General features: G+C 38.0%; 1 protein-coding gene across 1 annotated transcript in view; it reads left to right on the top strand.

Annotated features, from left to right (window-relative positions):
- HERC3 (HECT and RLD domain containing E3 ubiquitin protein ligase 3) overlaps positions 1-17,282 on the top strand; it is a 108,352-nt gene that overhangs the window by 60,634 nt on the left and 30,436 nt on the right. The window contains exons 10-17 of the mRNA XM_077765116.1: positions 2,930-3,054; positions 4,602-4,661; positions 7,037-7,148; positions 8,041-8,230; positions 9,979-10,142; positions 10,275-10,388; positions 16,084-16,107; positions 16,200-16,289. Coding sequence (XP_077621242.1) covers positions 2,930-3,054; positions 4,602-4,661; positions 7,037-7,148; positions 8,041-8,230; positions 9,979-10,142; positions 10,275-10,388; positions 16,084-16,107; positions 16,200-16,289 — 879 coding nt within the window. The remainder of the gene's footprint in view (positions 1-2,929; positions 3,055-4,601; positions 4,662-7,036; positions 7,149-8,040; positions 8,231-9,978; positions 10,143-10,274; positions 10,389-16,083; positions 16,108-16,199; positions 16,290-17,282) is intronic.

The following is a 17,282-nucleotide window of genomic DNA, read 5'->3' as shown; positions in this document are numbered from 1 at the left end:
AATATTCTTGCCTTCTAGTTAGTATAATTCTATGATGTGGTAGAAGAGGTTATGCTGGAGCCTGCGGCTGCAGGTTGGACAGTGTAAATGGACAATTAGATATTTTCCAGGTCAGGAGCCTGGAGAAGGTTCTGTTTAGTGCTACCATCTGGGGTGATTTGGAACTGCTGTGTTAGACCTATTTTAGGCCTAGCTTTAGTGCTTTACAGAGAAATCTTGGAAAACTGAGATGATTTTTTTGTGTCTTCAAAATGCCAGTGAAGTGAAATATGAAAAGCAACTGAATCTCTTCAGGATAATAACTTTTTGTCCTTAAGTATTAGAGTTTGAAGTATTGATTTCCCTAAGAAATTGACTTGAATAATATTGTCCAACTTTAATTTTCCTGTGAAAGTTAACATAAAACTTAGTTTTTCTACTTTTATAAATATGGTACCTGATCTAAGTAGTTGGATTTAAAATTTATTGTAGTTAACGCCGTTGGGACTGGAAAACAAAATACTGATGAAAAGGATCTAAAATAATGTAATGAAATAGGGCAGCTTAAAGGTTAAATCACTGGTCAGAGTGGTAAGCATTAAAAATATAAGATAACAAAGGGAAAAGAAACTAAAAATAGGCTATTTAGGAAGGTGTTGCTCTTTCTTTTTAAAATTGAAACCTGTGCACTTTTATTGAGCCATTGAGCATAGATGTTTGTTTAGATACAGAGACTGATCAAATCATGTGTTTACCTGTTACCATCATACTTGAAGAATAACTTGAAGACCTAGAAGAAAGCCTCTGTGTAGTGACAGCCTTCATTTCTATAAACACAGCTTATTCAATGAATGCCAGGTGTGAGGTGGAAGAAGAGGAGGAGTTGCAAATAGATACTGTTTTGCTACCTTTGATTCCACATCTTGGAAATAAATGAGTGCAAACCATAGCCCCTCCTTTTCCTTTCATGTTAGTCACTGGGTAAGATTGAAGAGGAAATGTAGTTGGGACATTAGGGGTGCGTGTGCACACTTGTAGGTGACATAATTCTCTCTTTCCCAACAGTTATCCTCAATATTGGTTGCCCATTGAAATCACCTAGGGGCCTTTTAAAAAATGGTCCCTCTAGAGAATCTGATTTAATTGGTCTAGAGTATGATTTGGCCATTAAGATTTTGAAAGCTCTCATGATCCAAAGTTGAGAAAAGTTGACCTAGATCAATTTTTTTTTCCTTTTTGGCCTGCATATAATTAGAGGGCACAGAAAATTCATACCCTTTTCTTGAGTCTTTAAGTGATTCTGAGATTATACTTCATTCAAGGCACCTGTAGTTTATTGGACATGCAATAAAGAATGAGAAAATAGTTCCACGTGAATATTTTATTGAAGTATATGTTAGAGTCTGTGTTCAGCTCCCCTATGAATGAGGAAAGTAATTAAACTTTAGATAACAACAGTGGTTTTAAGACTAGTGTGAAGAGGCAATCTTGGGTATGTGTGTTCAAGTGTCCACTTTGTCTTATGATTTTTCTCTGTGTTGTTCAAGATGACTTTTGTTCTCTCTTAGATGTCTGTGGTCATTTTAGTAAAATAATTATCAAGACCTGGGTGATTGAAAACATTGGCAAACATCTCTGATTTGTTGCATGCCTTTGTCCTTTCCCTTTATTATATGGTATCTTGCAACTATGAGGCTAACCAAGGAAATTTACTATGGAAGTTGTATTTTCATATGTAGGTACAAAGGACGACAAAACAATCATGTTATGAATTGATGGATGAATGGTTTAATATAGCATTTTCTCTCTTTTTAGTGATGGCTATGGAGGGCATAAAGCACTTGCCACTTTTTCTTAGTTCTAGATTAAGAATAGGGTATGGGGAATATCAGTTGAATAAGATAAATTTTAGAAAATAAAAGTGCTTATATTTTTTTAAATCTCATGGAGTAAAGGATGCATAAGGCCGTGCAGAATTTGGAATTGTCTAGGCCATTATTGACATCTCCTTTTTGGCACCTTTCTTATAAATGTATAACAATATACTTGGAACAAGAAATTAAGAGGCATTATGTTTTCATAGATTATTTGTAATATAGATTATAGCTGAACTTTTTAATAATACATTTTGTCGGAGTTGTGTGACTTGTTATGGCAAATGATTAATACCTTAAAAGCCTTGATGTTAAAATGATTCAGAGCAGAGGGGAGAGGGAGACACAGAGTTCAAAGCAGGCTCCAGGCTCTGGGCTGTCAGCACAGAGCACAGCACGGGGCTCAATCTCATGAGTCGTGAGATCATGACCTGACACAAAGGTGGATGCTTAACCAACTGAGCCACCCAGGCGTCCCATAACTGAACTTTTTAATAATACATTTTGTTGGAGTTGTGTGACAACTTATGGCAAATGACTAATACCTTAAAAGCCTTAATGTTACAGTGAATTAAATCAGAGAGGAAAGAAGTGTGGAAAAGCCATATTGGGTTTGTTTCTTTGGGAAGCAGGCTGTGAGACTGAGATTTATGTTGAGAAAGTTTTTCAGGGGAGTGTGGTAGGAGGGCATCTATTTAGGGATGAGGCAGGCAGCACTGGGCAGAGGGAGAGACTGCAGATGGGTGTAACAGAGGACTAAGCTAGTCTCCTTGGGAGCTCTGAAGTCAGGGATGGCTCTTCAGCCAATCCTGAGTGGAGGCTAGCCTTTATACTATGCCTCTGCCTGCCCCTGGATGTTAGAGGGATGAAGCAATGGCCAAGGGCAATTCTCGGAGTGTAGCCTAGCCAGGAGCTATCAGGAGCTTACACTATCAGCAGCTGAGGGAGTGTAGAGGGGGGTGTGGGCAGTGCACCCCAGCTCCTGTGAAACACAAGACTGAGAATATATCAGGAAAAAGAGAAAGGATCCAACCTACATAATTTCTCTTTTTTTGCTGTTATATTTAATCCTCCAGAATTCTTCCCCTGCTGTTGACTTCAGGACAATGAACCAGGCACATTACACCAGTCTAATAAATGATGAAACCATAGCAGTTTGGAGACAAAAACTCTCAGAACACAACAATGCAAATACAATCAAGTATGTGGCTGCTTGTTTTCATTTTCATTTTTCCAGAGTATGGAATCTTCTAGCTCAGTAATTTTCCATATTTCCATATTGAGGTTATGAATGTAAATGGAGTTTTACATTTTAGGGAATTTTTTTTTTTTTTTGGCACAGATTTCTTGAGGATTTGGTGCCCTTAGCCCCAGATAACATAATAGTTTTTGCCCCCGTTCTCTCAGAGAGTGTGTCCCTTAACCTTACCTTATTCAGATCTTAAAAATCCTGACTGATAAAAGCATGAGTTGGCCTTTATGCTAAAAAAGCTCAGTGTTATGGTTGTTGAACCTCAAGAGTTTCTTCATATGCATATCCCAAAGCATTCCAAAAGTAAGACAGATATTATTTTACCTAATCTCAATAATTTCTAGCATTTTTACATTCAAAATGATTAGTGATGGTAATTTAATGTCAAATTGAGAAAGTAAAAAGGATTGAGGCCTTTTGTTAAGTTTATTTTAAAGGAGAAATTTTTCTGGTGCACATTTTTATACATTTTCATTGATTTAGTATTTTCATTTTTCTGGAGTCTAATATTTGGGAATGAATGAATTATGCTCTGTGTACTTCAGTGTACACTGAAATGTGTATAATACACCTTCTTTATGACATAGAGTATAGTAGGACAAATGATCAGGGCTCTAAACTTTGGGGTACACTGGGGATCATTGGGAATGCCCTCAAGCAGCCATGGCGCTCCTCAGAATTTCTCTAACTGTAGGTGGGTCTGAGGAGGAATTCAGTCTGGAAGGATGTGAGGGTGAGGGAAGGGGACCAGACTCATCATAGGAGGGGCTGAGTGGGTTTTGCTTTCCTGGGGCCTTGGCAGTTTACTAGTTCCCAGTTCTCTCATTTATAAAATGAGGGATTGGAAGAAATGATCTCAAAGACCTTTCTTGACCTCGAAGTTATTGTAACCCTCTCCTTAACCACGTATTTGTTGTATTCCTTCCCTTTTCCATATACTAGATGAGGGTCCAAGACTTCACACGCAGTTTCATTCTGAGTCCTCAGAAACTAGCTATTTTCCTAGAGCCTCTGTTATCTAGGTAATAGGAATAAACACTTCACTTATTTTCAGTTTCTTTCTCAGATAAGAGAATAGAAGGGAGTGGTTCTTCACTTATTAATTTGCAAAGACAATTTTTGTGTTTGAGAGATAACAGCTCGGCTTCTCCTTTTTGATTGTATTTTGTTTGTGTTGGGAGATGAGTTGGGGAATATCTTAGTTGATGGCAGAAGGTTGTTCACGATCATTGTCAGGTGCAAGAGTTGTTCTTTCAGTAGCTTTGGTACTTTTGATTTTAACATGACTTATGGAAAACTTAAGTACTTGTCTATTTTGAGATGTGACACAATGTTTCTCTACAGCAGATGTACGTTTTCCAAGGCTTCATCTGGGTAAGAAAGAGCTGCTATTAATGAAACCCTGGAATAGATGACTAATCTATTATTGAGGCTTGAGTAACCAACCGTTTATTTGTAATTACTAAAGTCTTGCCTACCTTTTTCTTTCTGAGCAGTGGTGTTGTTCAGATATTATCTTCTGCAGCCTGTTGGAATGGAAGTTTTCTTGAAAAAAAGTAAGTGATTTAGAATCTTAAAAAAATACCCACATATGATGCAAATACTTACTCAGCAAAGGCTGTGAAAGACTTCTGTTCTCTTTGACAGTAGTTGGCCTTAATTTAGTGGATAAGCTGATGATTGGTGCAAAAATTGGAATGCCTAATAATGATGAATGAGAGGGTATTGCGAAGGGCAATGCTGATTCATGCTTGGTTGGCAAAGCAGCAGATTAGCATAGACAGAGACTATCTCAGAAAGAGTTAGTGTAATCAATAGTAAGATTTCTCAGGTGTTTTAAAAATGTTACCCCCCCCCCCACATGTGCACTGTATTTGTTCTTACATTCTTAATTCTTTAAATAATCTCCTTGGTTTCACTGGTTTGCTTTCCCATAGATTTTTCTTTTCTCAAAAAAAGTGAGCTTAGGGGGATGTTCCAAGGAAGCTTCAGGAGCTCCTTGGACTGAGGTCTGGCCTGGTTCACCAGGAGATCACATTTGGGCTGAATTTCCAGGTAGTAAATAGTGTTTCTTTGCTTGGCCTTAATCCTTTCTGCGATGTTCCCGTGAAGAACCTCATGCAGCAGAAGGGTTTTGTCACGGGTTTTGATCTTTGGTGACCCCAATTCCTGACCATCTCTCAGTCCTTTTTTGCCAGTGACCAGGCAAATGAAATACCAAGAAGAACTTAGAATTCATTTCTCTGTGTGAACCCCACTCCCTCCCCAACCAAAAAATTATGTCCCTAACTGAGTTGCAAGAGGTGACCTCAGAAGCTTTCTTCTGTTACAGCTAGAGATTGCCAAGTCATTTATTTGTATCATTAGGGCAGCTGGAATGAGCTCATCCAGTTTATTTCAGCTTTAATATTTAGCCTTTTCCTTCAGGGAAAAATATTCTGGATTGTGCTGATGTTAGTCTTTTACAACAGTGGTTTTTCACCAAGCTGATTTATCTTCTAAGAGGACTTTTGGCAATGTCTGGTGACATTTTTTGGTTGTTAGAGTGGGGGAAGGTATACTACTGGCATCTAGTGGGCAAAGACCAAGGATGCTGCTTTGCACCTCACAATCCCGTCCACCCAACAAAGAATTATTTGATCTCAAAAGTCAATAGCACCAAGGTTGAGAAACCTTGTTCTAGAAGGACAGCTTTTGTGAAGGTTGGGAATGGCTCTTGGCCAGACTTGTTAGGTTATTCATCCTTAGGATAATGAATTCTGTAGAGATGTGGGTAAGGCCTTTATTTTTTTAAACTGACAACTGTGCTATTTTAGGATTTCTGCTTATATAGCTTATGCACAATGCCTCACGGGAAACCGATTAAAGACTACTTTTATAAACTATAAATAAGTTTAGATAAAACATTTCATTTTTTCTTAATAGCATGACAGAAAGTACCTCTAAGTATATAGAAGATTATATATAGGATACCAGAATTAATTTCTGTGTTGGGGGTCGATTTATTTTGAGAGCAATAACACCAAAAGACCCAACAAACAAAGCCCAGGCATCTCTTGATTTGACCATTTAGGTTTCAGTGCATATAATTTTGCTTTTTCTTTTAATGTTAGAAACTCTACCTAAGTTTTTATAAGTTACACAATTGCTGTCAGATGGTGTTAAAACTATTGGATGTGTCCATTACTCATCAACAGAAGTCTATTTTGCAAATAGTTATTTTATAATTAATAGGTGTGATATATTCAAGAGTGGGAATTTAAAAGTGATCTCCTAAGTCTCTAAAAGGCTATGACTTTAAGATTAGAAAAAAATGATTAGTTGGTAGGAAGTTAAAAACAGTATCAGTGAAATTAGTCCTCAGGTCTATGTAATTGTCCTCTGGTGTATGTAATTGTATCCCTTGTGTAAAACACTAAGACGTTAACTTAGTATTGTTGTAGATCTGATTTTTGTAAAAACACTATTAAGAAAAGCTTTAAACAAGGAGGTTTGTTCTGTCTGCCATTTGTTGATGAGTGGGCCAGTTTGTACAGGGGCCGTTTTTGCATCTAGCACAGTGTCTCTTCATCTACTTCTGTGTTCCGTAATTACAGAGAAAGGCACATGCACAAGAGTAAATCAGGGACTAACACTCTGCTTAAAAATTTCAAGATAGTGTCAAATCGAAATGATGATCTTTGCTTATACTTTGAATTGAAGGTTGAAGGAAAAACCACTCAAACTTTCAAGATTATCTTGAAAAAGGGGTTCCAGAGCTTGATTCTGTTGGGCTTCCTTAAAAGTAATACTCTTATGCAGCTTGTCTGCTGGGTCAAATTTAAATATGATCGATATAGACAGACTGTTATGTTTCCCTACTTCCCTAATTCCTATCAGAGTGTTTGTTTTGTTTTTCTTTTATTAACACACATTTAAAATTTTTGTTTAGAATTGATGAACATTTTAAAACAAGTCCCAAAATCCCTGGGATTGACCTGAACTCAACAAGGGTGTTATTTGAGAAGTTAATGAGCTCCCAGCACTCAATGATTCTAGAGCAGGTAAGTTCTTTATGTTTGTAGAGTGTATTCTTTTTTTTTTTTTAATGTTTGTTTATTTTTGAGAGAGCACAAATGGTGAAGGGGCAGAGAGAGGGGGACAGAGATCTGAAGTGGGCTTTGTGCTGACTGTAGGCCTCGAACTCATAAACTGGCTGACAGCAGTGAGCCCACTGTAGGCCTCGAATGCATGAACCACAAGATCATAACCAAAGTCTGACACTCACCCAGCTGAGCCACCCAGGCGCTCCTGTGGAGTGTATTCTTCTTCTTCTTCTTCTTCTTTTTAAATATTTGTTTATTTTTGAGAGCGAGTGAGTGTACACGAGTGAGCAGGGAAAGAGGGGCAGAGAGAGACACACACACAAACAGAATCCGAACAGGCTTCAAGCTCTGAGCTGTCAGCCCAGAGCCTGATGAGGGGCTTGAACCCACGAACCGTGAAATCATAACCTGAGCCAGAGTTGGACGCTTAACCAACCGAGCCACCCAGGCCCCCCCCCAGAGTGTATTCTTAAAAATGTATTTTTGTATTGCAATAATTCAATTTTCAAGAGAAACAAAAGAGCATAAGATAAAAGGGTATAAATCTTGTATGAATCTTAAATCTACAATATTCACCTTGGGAATTTGACCTACCTTTAGCTTTCTTTTCAGCTTAAATCTTTCTAAGGAAATACCCTTGCAGAGTAAGGTCTGCATAGGTGGAGATGTTTGGCTCTTCATTCCACTGGTGTATTTCCTGAGCGCCACTAGTACCTGGCTCATGGTTGATTCTCTGTGCATGCTGAGTGAGTGGGGGTTGAGAGTCTTTCAAATAGCCTATGAACTTAGACATCAAGTAACTAGATCCCAGCTATGTTTGAATTTCTCAGTATTCTTTTCTCTCATACAGATCTTAAACAGCTTTGAAAGTTGCCTGATTCCTCAGTTGTCAAGTTCTCCACCAGATGTTGAAGCCATGAGAATCTATTTAATACTACCTGAGTTCCCCCTGCTCCAGGATTCCAAGTATTACATAACATTGACAATTCCCCTGGCAATGGCCATTCTGCGGCTGGATACAAACCCCAGCAAAGTATTAGGTGAATTTGATAAACTCAATACCGATGGTTTTAATACTTTTTATTTCATTGGTGTGACCACTGGCTCTCAGTGGACTGAAATCTGAGAAATTATTTGTTGCCATTTAATATCCTTAACATTCAAACCTTTCTTTGCTGTTATCTTCTAACTGGCCACATGCACATTATTTAGGTTATTTGAAATGATTCATGCCAGACTAGTCTTGATTTTTAAATATTCACAAGGTTAGATTGACTTGACTCTATTTTTTCACCTCCTACATTTGCTAGTAGTTAATAGTGCCTCAAGAATTAGTGTCCATCTGTTGCTCTTTCTCCTATATCTAATTTAGGGGGTGGGAGTGAAATGAACAGTTTGGTGTGATGCACAGGTCCCCAAAAGAGGAGAGGAAGAAAATTACCTAGTGGAGACTTACCAAATGTTTGTTCTGTTTTTCTTTTTTAGGACAGTTGAGTCCACACTGATTTTTGCAGGCTACGGACACTTTGCTGAGATAAGAACCTTCCGTTCCTCAGTGAATTGGAGAGTGTCTCATGGGAGTAGCGCCTGAGATGCTTTTATTAATCAAGTGCAGAAAGTGTCACCTGGCTTTTTCCTTTTTTTTTTTCCTGGTAAATTTTTTTAGGTGTTCATTGCAACTCAGTAACTTCTGCGTTCCAAATGGACTAGGATGTTACTTGAGTGTGTCTCCCCATGAGTAAAGAGACCTGTGTTCCTGAGCTTGGAATACTGGCTTTTCCATATTGCTTCCACCTTTGCAGAAGACATAAAAACAGAAACCGTAATGAAAGCACTAGTAATATGTTAGTCCTTAATTATTTTTTTTTAAGATCAAAGCCCTTTGTGGCATATCTTTTCAGGTGTTCTAATAGACTGTGAGGTAGAAAGACCACAATCTCTGAAGGAATTTTACCTGACGTTTAAGTTTTTTTTTTTTTAATCTTAATTTTTTCCAGGTACGACAATACAAAGAGATCAGAGTTGTTCAGTTTAACACTTGTTTTTAAATTCTAATTAAAGAAATTTAAATTTAAGAGAATATCCCAGAGCATGGAAAACACTGTAGGTACCCATTCGCCCAAATTCACGATTATCAATATTTGGCCCTCTTTGTTTTCTGTGTTCCTCCTACCCCCACCTTTTTATTTTTGCTGAAATAATTTTTAAAAGACATCATGTCTTTTCATCCTTTTAAGTATTTCAGTATGGCTGAATTGATTTCTGATAATGTGGAAACCAGTGGTTCTAGCCTTCTTGTCTGGTTATAGGAAAGCACTGTTTGGGGGAGAAACAGAAATAGTAGTTTTTCAACTAATGAAGCCTCTTGATGGGAAGGCATAGCTGCCAGACTGCTGCTGCTTCTGGGGTGTGTGGTCCTATGCATCCCCGATCCAGGATGTAGGTAGAGGCAGGGTTGAAGGCAGATGATGATATCCGAATGCTCCTGCCTGCAACGTGTGCCTTGGCATCTTGTCCACATGGATCTTTGGAACTGAACTTTTAGCTTGGCCTTCTGAACGAGTCTTTGAGAACAAAAATCAGATCCAGCTTTACAAAAAAAGCTCTAGGGGGATTCTTGTGCTCTCCAGAAATGCTTTAATGAATTCTTTTTAAAGTCAGTTTTGGGAAACTGTATTTTAGACTAATGTTCATTTTTTAGCTGGAGCAGTTTTTAGCTAGTAGGCAGAAGGCATAAATACTTGATCACAAATACATGTTGAAATACATCTTTTCTTTCTTTCTAAAGATAACTGGTGGTCTCAGGTGTGCCCAAAATATTTCATGAAGCTGGTAAACCTCTATAAAGGTGCAGTCGTGTACCTCCTGAGAGGAAGAAAGACATTCTTAATTCCTGTGCTGTTTAACAATTATGTTACAGCAGCTCTCAAGCTCTTGGAGAAGCTGTATAAGGTGAGTACAGAAAGGAGCTGGTGGGGAGAGGTGCAGGTAGATTGCAGGCTCACATGTCCTACTGAGGTAGTCTGTGGGAAGCCATTTTCCAGGTGTCTGCATTTTAATTGTCCTCATTCTATTCTTCATTAGGTAAATCTTAAAGTGAAGCATGTGGAATATGATACATTTTACATTCCTGAGATTTCCAATCTTGTGGACATTCAGGAAGACTACCTCATGTGGTTCTTGCATCAAGCAGGCATGGTAAGAATTCATGTAAAGCCTATCTTAAAGCTTTAGTCTTTTCTCAGAGTACAAATAAGAACAAGAAAAGCCCATCTGAGTCCTATAGTTTGTCCTTGTCTTTGGTGTTAATATCACAATGTTTTGACTAGCTTTGCATTCTTGAAACTTTGAAGTGTTTTGAGACATCATAAATGGTCAATAAGGAGTCATAAATGGGTGACCAGCCAGAATGGTACAAATCTTAATTAGTTGCCAGCATTTTAAAAATCAAGGTATCTATAGTAGTCACAGTTGTAGAAGCAGAAAGTAGCCTGGTGGTTGCTGGGGCCTCGGGGAAGGAAAATGGAGAGTTGTTTAATAGATACAGAGCTTCAGTTTTGCAAGATGAAAAAGTTCTGGAGATCTGCATAATAATGTGAATATAGTTAACATTACTAAGTTATACACTTAAAAATGATAAAGATGGCAAACTTTGTTATGTGTCTTTCACCATAAAAAATTCAAGATACATAAAATCATGATGTAGCAACATGACCTGTCCTCCCAGATGGCACTAGTTGGCTAGAGTTCAATAGTAGCTCTGTAGGTGAGGTCTGTATGTGCCACAGTAGTCACTGCCACTTGATTTTGACATTGAGGACAGAATCATTTGCTAATTAACATCTTGTAATAGCTAGCTTACTTCAGCTGTCTTATGTCAGTGCCTGAACCCTATAGGCCACCTCTGATTTGGGATTATGGGTGTGAAGATGTCACATATCCCCGACCTAGCTCTCACCATGTTAGATACACCATCCAAGGGACTGCACATTCCTGCCTGCCACCAGGGCTTGGCAAGAGCTGCTCAGTTTGATTGCAGACTGACTGGGGACCTGTGCAAAGCTTTTTAGGACCTCCCGTCTGTGGAGTATACCTAAATTTGAGTTATGTCAGAAAACAGAATGATAATTCGCTTACCGTAGTTAGTGAAGTCATGTGCAGCAGATACGTTTGGTGTGAGTCCTTGCCGGTTTAAAGATTCATCACCAGGGGCGCCTGGGTGGCTTAGTCGGTTAAGCGTCTGACTTTCGCTTAGGTCATGATCTCGCGGTTCGTGGGTTCGAGCCCCGTGTCGGGCTCTGTGCTGACTGCCAGCTCAGAGCCTGGAGCCTATTTCAGTCTGTGACTCCCTCTCTCTCTGACCCTCCCCTGCTCACGCTGTCTCTCTCTCTCTCTCTCTCTCTCTCGCCTAGAAATAAATTTAAAAAACATAAAAAAAAATTTTTTTAAAGATTCATCACCAACATTGAGGCAGTATTTTCCCTGTAGAGTTGTTGGAGATCAGTAGTGCAGTAGTGGTTTCTACTAGCAAGGAGTGTAAGTAGGTTTGTTTAAGCAAAATATTCTGCTTTGTCAAATAATAGATGATCACTGCTAGACCCAATAATGTGTTTTTAATAAGCTTTTATTATAACCTTGAAAAAACAAAATTCTTCTCAATAAAAATGGGTTAGAGTTTTCTAAATGGGCTTACATGGGAAATTTAACATGCAGGCTAGCAATGAACTCTGCTTTCACCTGCTAATTTTGGAATTGTGAAAAGAAACTTTTTGTTTTATCAACTTACAAGTAACTAGTCATGGCATAATAAAATGTTAAAAGCTGAAATAAGCTTTATGAATTATTTAGGCTGTTTTGTTTGTAGGTGAGGGAATGGAGGCCCACAGAAGTTCAACAATTTTCCCACCAATTTAGTTTCATAAAAGCCAATTCTTTTGACTTTGCATATCTACCTTTTCTGTGACTGGATGCTGAATAAAATACTTCTAATGAACCCTGATTCTTTTTGACACTGAAAAGAATTTGCTGGTGTTAGAAATCTAGATTATCATGATTGCAGTCCGTGAATGGAGATACTGTAGTGAGCAACTTTTACAACCTTTTTTTTTTTGTTTGTTTGTCTAAATTTTTTTAAATGTTTATCTTAGAGAGAGAGACAGAGTGCGAGCAGAGGAGGGGCAGAGAGAGGGAGACAGAATCCGAAGCAGGCTCTGGGCTCTGAGCTATCAGCACAGAGCCTGATGCAGGGCCTTGAACCCATGCACGACAAGATCATGACCTGAGCCAGAGTCGAACGGATTTTATTTTGAGTGAGAGAGAGCAGAAGAGAGAGAGGGAGAGAATGGGTGGAGGAGGGGTATAGAGAGGGAAAGACAGAATCCCAAGCAGGCCCCATGCTGTCAGCACAGAGTCTGACGTCATTCTCCCATCTTATGAACCATCTGAGCTGAGATCAAGAATCAGATGCTTAACCGACTGAGCCACCCAGGTGCCCCTACAAGCTTTTAAATAGTTTTTTCTCTTAACATATGATAAGAAACTATAGGTCTTGAATACCAGATGATCTCTCTTCTTCAGTATTGCAGGTAGTTATTACAGAAAGATAGAAAATTAGTAGGTCAAATTATAGTGTGATCTTTTGTAATTTCTGTGGAATTTTCATTTTATAAGGTATAATACTATTAGAAGTAGAAGTTTAAATTTCTTTTTTTTTTTTTTAATTTTTTTATTGTTTTATTTATTTCTAGGAGAGAGANGCTCCCATGCCCAACATGGGGCTTAAACTCACGACCCCAAGATCAAGAGTCACATGCTCTACTGACTGAGGTAGCCAGGCACCCTTGTTTCGTACATAAATTTATATACTTTTTAAATTACTTTTATTATTAAAATTTTTTTTAATGTTTATTTTTGAGAGTGGGAGTGGGGCCGGGGCAGAGAAAGAGGGAGACACAGAATCCGAAGCAGGCTCTAGACTCTGTCAGCAGGGAGCCCAACGTGGTGCTTGAACTCTTGGACTATGAGATCATGACCTGAAGTCAGATGCTTAACAGACTGAACCACCTAGGCACCCCTCTTTTATTATTTTTTCAGATATTTATTTTTGAGAGAGAGAGCATGAGTAGGGCAGGGGCAGAGAGAGCGGGGAACAGGGGATCTGAAGGAGGCTCTGCAGATATCAGTCAGTCCATGTGGGGCTCGAACTCATGAACCACAAGATCGTGACCTGAGCCAAAGTCGGCTGCTCAACCGACGGAGCCACCCAAGTGCTCCTTAAATTACTTTTAATTGATAATAATGAACAATAAGTGGATTTCCCCCTACCTTTATTGAGGAATAATTGACAAGTAAAATTGTCTGTATTAAAAGTGCAGTGTGATGATTTGATATGCATTATGAAATGATTGCTAAGATCAAGTTAATTAATGTGTCGATCACATAATTCGTGTTTGTGCTCTGTTTTTTTTTTTTTTATTTTTTTGTGGTGAGAATGCTTAAAATCTACTCTCAGCAGATTTCAAGGAGGTATAAGTAGACCTTCATATGGGTCTGCTGCTTCTTTTGACCAAATACCCTTTCTTCCTTTGCCTTCTTTAGAGCTGACACTGTGGTCCTCCCTTGGAGGGAGGGGAGTCTTAGGGACCTTTAACTCTGTGGTCTTGGCTCTGGTTCCTAACTGAAGCAGTTTTGGATTTCTTTCCAGCCAGCCCACCCACCTGAGAGGATGATGACCGTGCCCTCATTATAACTGCTCTCCTTCTGTAGAAGGGACATGGGCCTGCTTCCCAAACTGGGCTCTTCCAGGGGTGAAGGGGTCAGGCATAGGGCGATGGGAGCGACCAGGGCTGTAGGGGGTGGGTACTAGACGCACCTGGGAGAGAGCTCGCAGGGAAGGGCAGCAGGGTAGTCAGAGACCTGGAGTGGGCCTGGAGAGAGCCAGGACCTGCAGACAGAGCTGCTGGTTGATATCTGAAATAACTATGCTGTCCTAACAGAAATACCAGTATTTAAGTATTTACAGCTGGGATGCCATAATGCCAGTGTCTGTTTTTATAGTCACTGTGGTCACTTCTCTCCCAGTGCCTTTTACACTTGAAGTGTTTAAAATTTATCTTGCTTTTATAGACCAACACATGTTAAAGATCTTTTTTTTCCTGAGAATAAGCAAATAAGTCTTAGATTAAATAATCTTTTCTGAGAGGAAGATTAGAAAATTCTGAATGTTGCTACTCGTTGTAAAATAAACCTGCTTCCTTAGGATGCTCACACTTTTTTCTGGTACTTAGACTAGAAGATCGTTTTGTAGAGTGCTGTTTGATGGTGTGTGAGCTTTTTTTTTTAATTTTAGTGATTTCAGTTCCTAAATACAAAGTAAGTAGATATGTAGGTATGAGAATGAAATTAGCCTGGATTATATATGTGTGATTCCATACCTTGTCCCACTGGACTGGAATCATCTCTCCAGTTAAAGTTTCTCAGTCTAGGGAAATGTTCCAAGATCCGTAAAGGAACCTAGTTCTAAAGGATTAACAGGATGGGTTTTAATTAAAATTGCTATTAAAGGATTTCATTGAAATACAAACACAAAAGGAGGTAGTTCTATACTTCTTATTCAGTAGCCTTTAAACAGTTATAGAACCAAACCAGATCTTACAAATTAAATAATACAAACCTCTGAAATCAGTCAAACGCAGATGAACCTCATGATTAAATGGGACAGCAAAAACGTCTTCCTGCAACCAAACCCCAGTTGCATTGTGGAAAGGAACTGCTTACTGTCAGGCCTGGCTGCTTGGGTTCCCAGGCCTGTCGGCCCTGGGATGACTCAGCTCTATTCTCTTTTCAGCTGCTATTAAACCTTCTTCCTTCATGCAGCGGGCCAGGACTGTTCTGGCCTTTTCCTGGGCACAAATGCATCACTTAAAAAGGAAGACTGCCTTTCTTCTTTTTCATTACCCTTGGACAATTAAGTATATTTAACATGACACCAGTGCAATCGTTAAAATAAATGAAATTATTATAATTTCATTCTGAAGTTGTTCAGAATGCATTTTCATTAATTTTAAGCATATAAAGAACCTACAGAAATTTTAAAAATTAATGGAGCATTCTCAGATCTCTGAGAATAAGACTGCAGTTTTCTGTTTGTTTGAGAAATACTGGTACAGATCAACAGGATATATATTGTTGATATTTTTCTTTCTATTATGTCAATAAATAATGTTTGTTACATAACCTAACAACCTTCAGAAGAAACTTTTTTTTTCTTGGTAAATGAAATGGTGACAGACCTTGTAGATATGTTTCATTTGTGGATTTTAAAATTTATTATTCCCTTCCTCAAAATTTTATTTAGATTTATTCACATATTGATGAAATAGCTTCTTTAGAACAAGCACTGGACCAAATGTTGAGTTAGGGACAGCTTTCTAAGTATTTGTTTTCTCCTAAGATCAACAACTCTGTGTGTGTGTGTGTGTGTGTGTGTGTAAGAAGGAGTGTAACATGCTGACAAAATGCAATCTGCAACATCCACTTTAATCAACAAAATTAATCTCTGAAATCAGGTTGTAAAGCTCTTGTTTTAGAATTAGATTTCTTTTAAAAGAGAATTGTTTTAATGCTGTGAATTATGGAGTCGGTGAATGGTCTTTAAAGGTCCTTTAAAAATTTTTATAATTGTTTTTATATTTTTTTCTCAGTTTATACCCATCAAAACATCTGGTATGTTCTATCAAAAATCTAGTCAGCCATTCAAATGGCGTTAGTTCTCTCCATGGCCAAGTAGTCAGACAGGTTATATGTTTTGTTGTTTGTATTTTATACTTTTAAGGGAGTAGAAGATTCAGGTTTTGCAATCTAAGTAACAGACTTTTTACTTTTCTTTATACAGAAGGCTAGACCATCTATCATACAGGTAAATGATCCTTTTTTCATTTACTTCTGTATTTTTCCAGCATTGTTCTCTGTGGAACACTGTGATAGTGCCAATAATATGTTTTATTCTAGGATACTGTAACACTTTGTTCCTACCCTTTCATCTTTGATGCCCAAGCCAAGACCAAAATGTTACAGACTGATGCTGAACTACAGATGCAGGTATCATATTTTAAAAATTATTTCCTCTTCTTACAGTGTTTTGTTCATCCCAAGCATTCAATTGTAACTTTCACTAATAGGAGAGAGTATATTTAGATGAAGAGCTATTAAAACTTTTTAGAACTATGACAGATTTTTTCCAGCAGTTTTATGTTGGGTATAACACATATACATTATTGCATGTTTACCTGAATCAGGGGTTGACAAGCATTCTCATAAAAGGTCACATAGGAATTATTTTAGTCTTTGTGAGCCACACAGCCTGTCTCAACTATTCAACTGTGTGGTAGCACAGTCAGCAGTGATGGACAGTAGGTAAATGAATGAGTATGGCATTATTCCTTGAAAATGTTCTATACACTGAAATTTAAATTTTTATAATTCTCAAATGTGAAATATTTTTTTCCATTCATTTAAAAATGAAAAAAAATTGTTATTCCAAAAGCTATACAAAAACAGGCAGCAAGCTGGATTTGGTCTGCAGGCCATCATTTGCCGACCTGGTAGAGATAGAGTGATAGTTAGATGGAGCTTGGTAATTCTTTATTGAATAAAAACTTAAGTTGTAGAGATTTAATGTATTTTAAATACACATTTTTATTATAAGGTATAATTGATTTTGAGAAGTGTACAAAGACATTTGTGAATTAACAATTTGAATCTACCTGTTCCTGCTGTTAGTAGATGAGTTACTCTGTTCATCCCTTTCTCTCTCATCTCTGTCTCTTGCTTTCTATGTGTATATGTATATAAGTATCTGTTTTCACAGTGACCTACCCATGTTATTGTCAATGTAAAGGTTTTCCAGAGAAAGTGGACAGTTTTCAAAGAATAAAAACCATTTAACAAGTGCTTCTTAGGTTTCTTTTCCTGCTATTTTGAGAGTCATGGTTTTTACAAACTCTGCATCATGTTTCTTGTACGCTGATGATTATTTCAGTCTTAATTAGCTGGTCTTAGTCATTTTTGTGGAACTGGTTATGGGTCATATGC

The sequence above is a fragment of the Crocuta crocuta genome, unplaced genomic scaffold (assembly GCF_008692635.1).
Source record: "Crocuta crocuta isolate KB4526 unplaced genomic scaffold, BGI_CrCroc_1.0 scaffold134, whole genome shotgun sequence".
Lineage (NCBI taxonomy): Eukaryota > Metazoa > Chordata > Mammalia > Carnivora > Hyaenidae > Crocuta > Crocuta crocuta.
The sequence above is the reverse complement of the archived record's forward strand: the minus strand, read 5'-3'. Positions and strand labels throughout refer to the sequence as shown.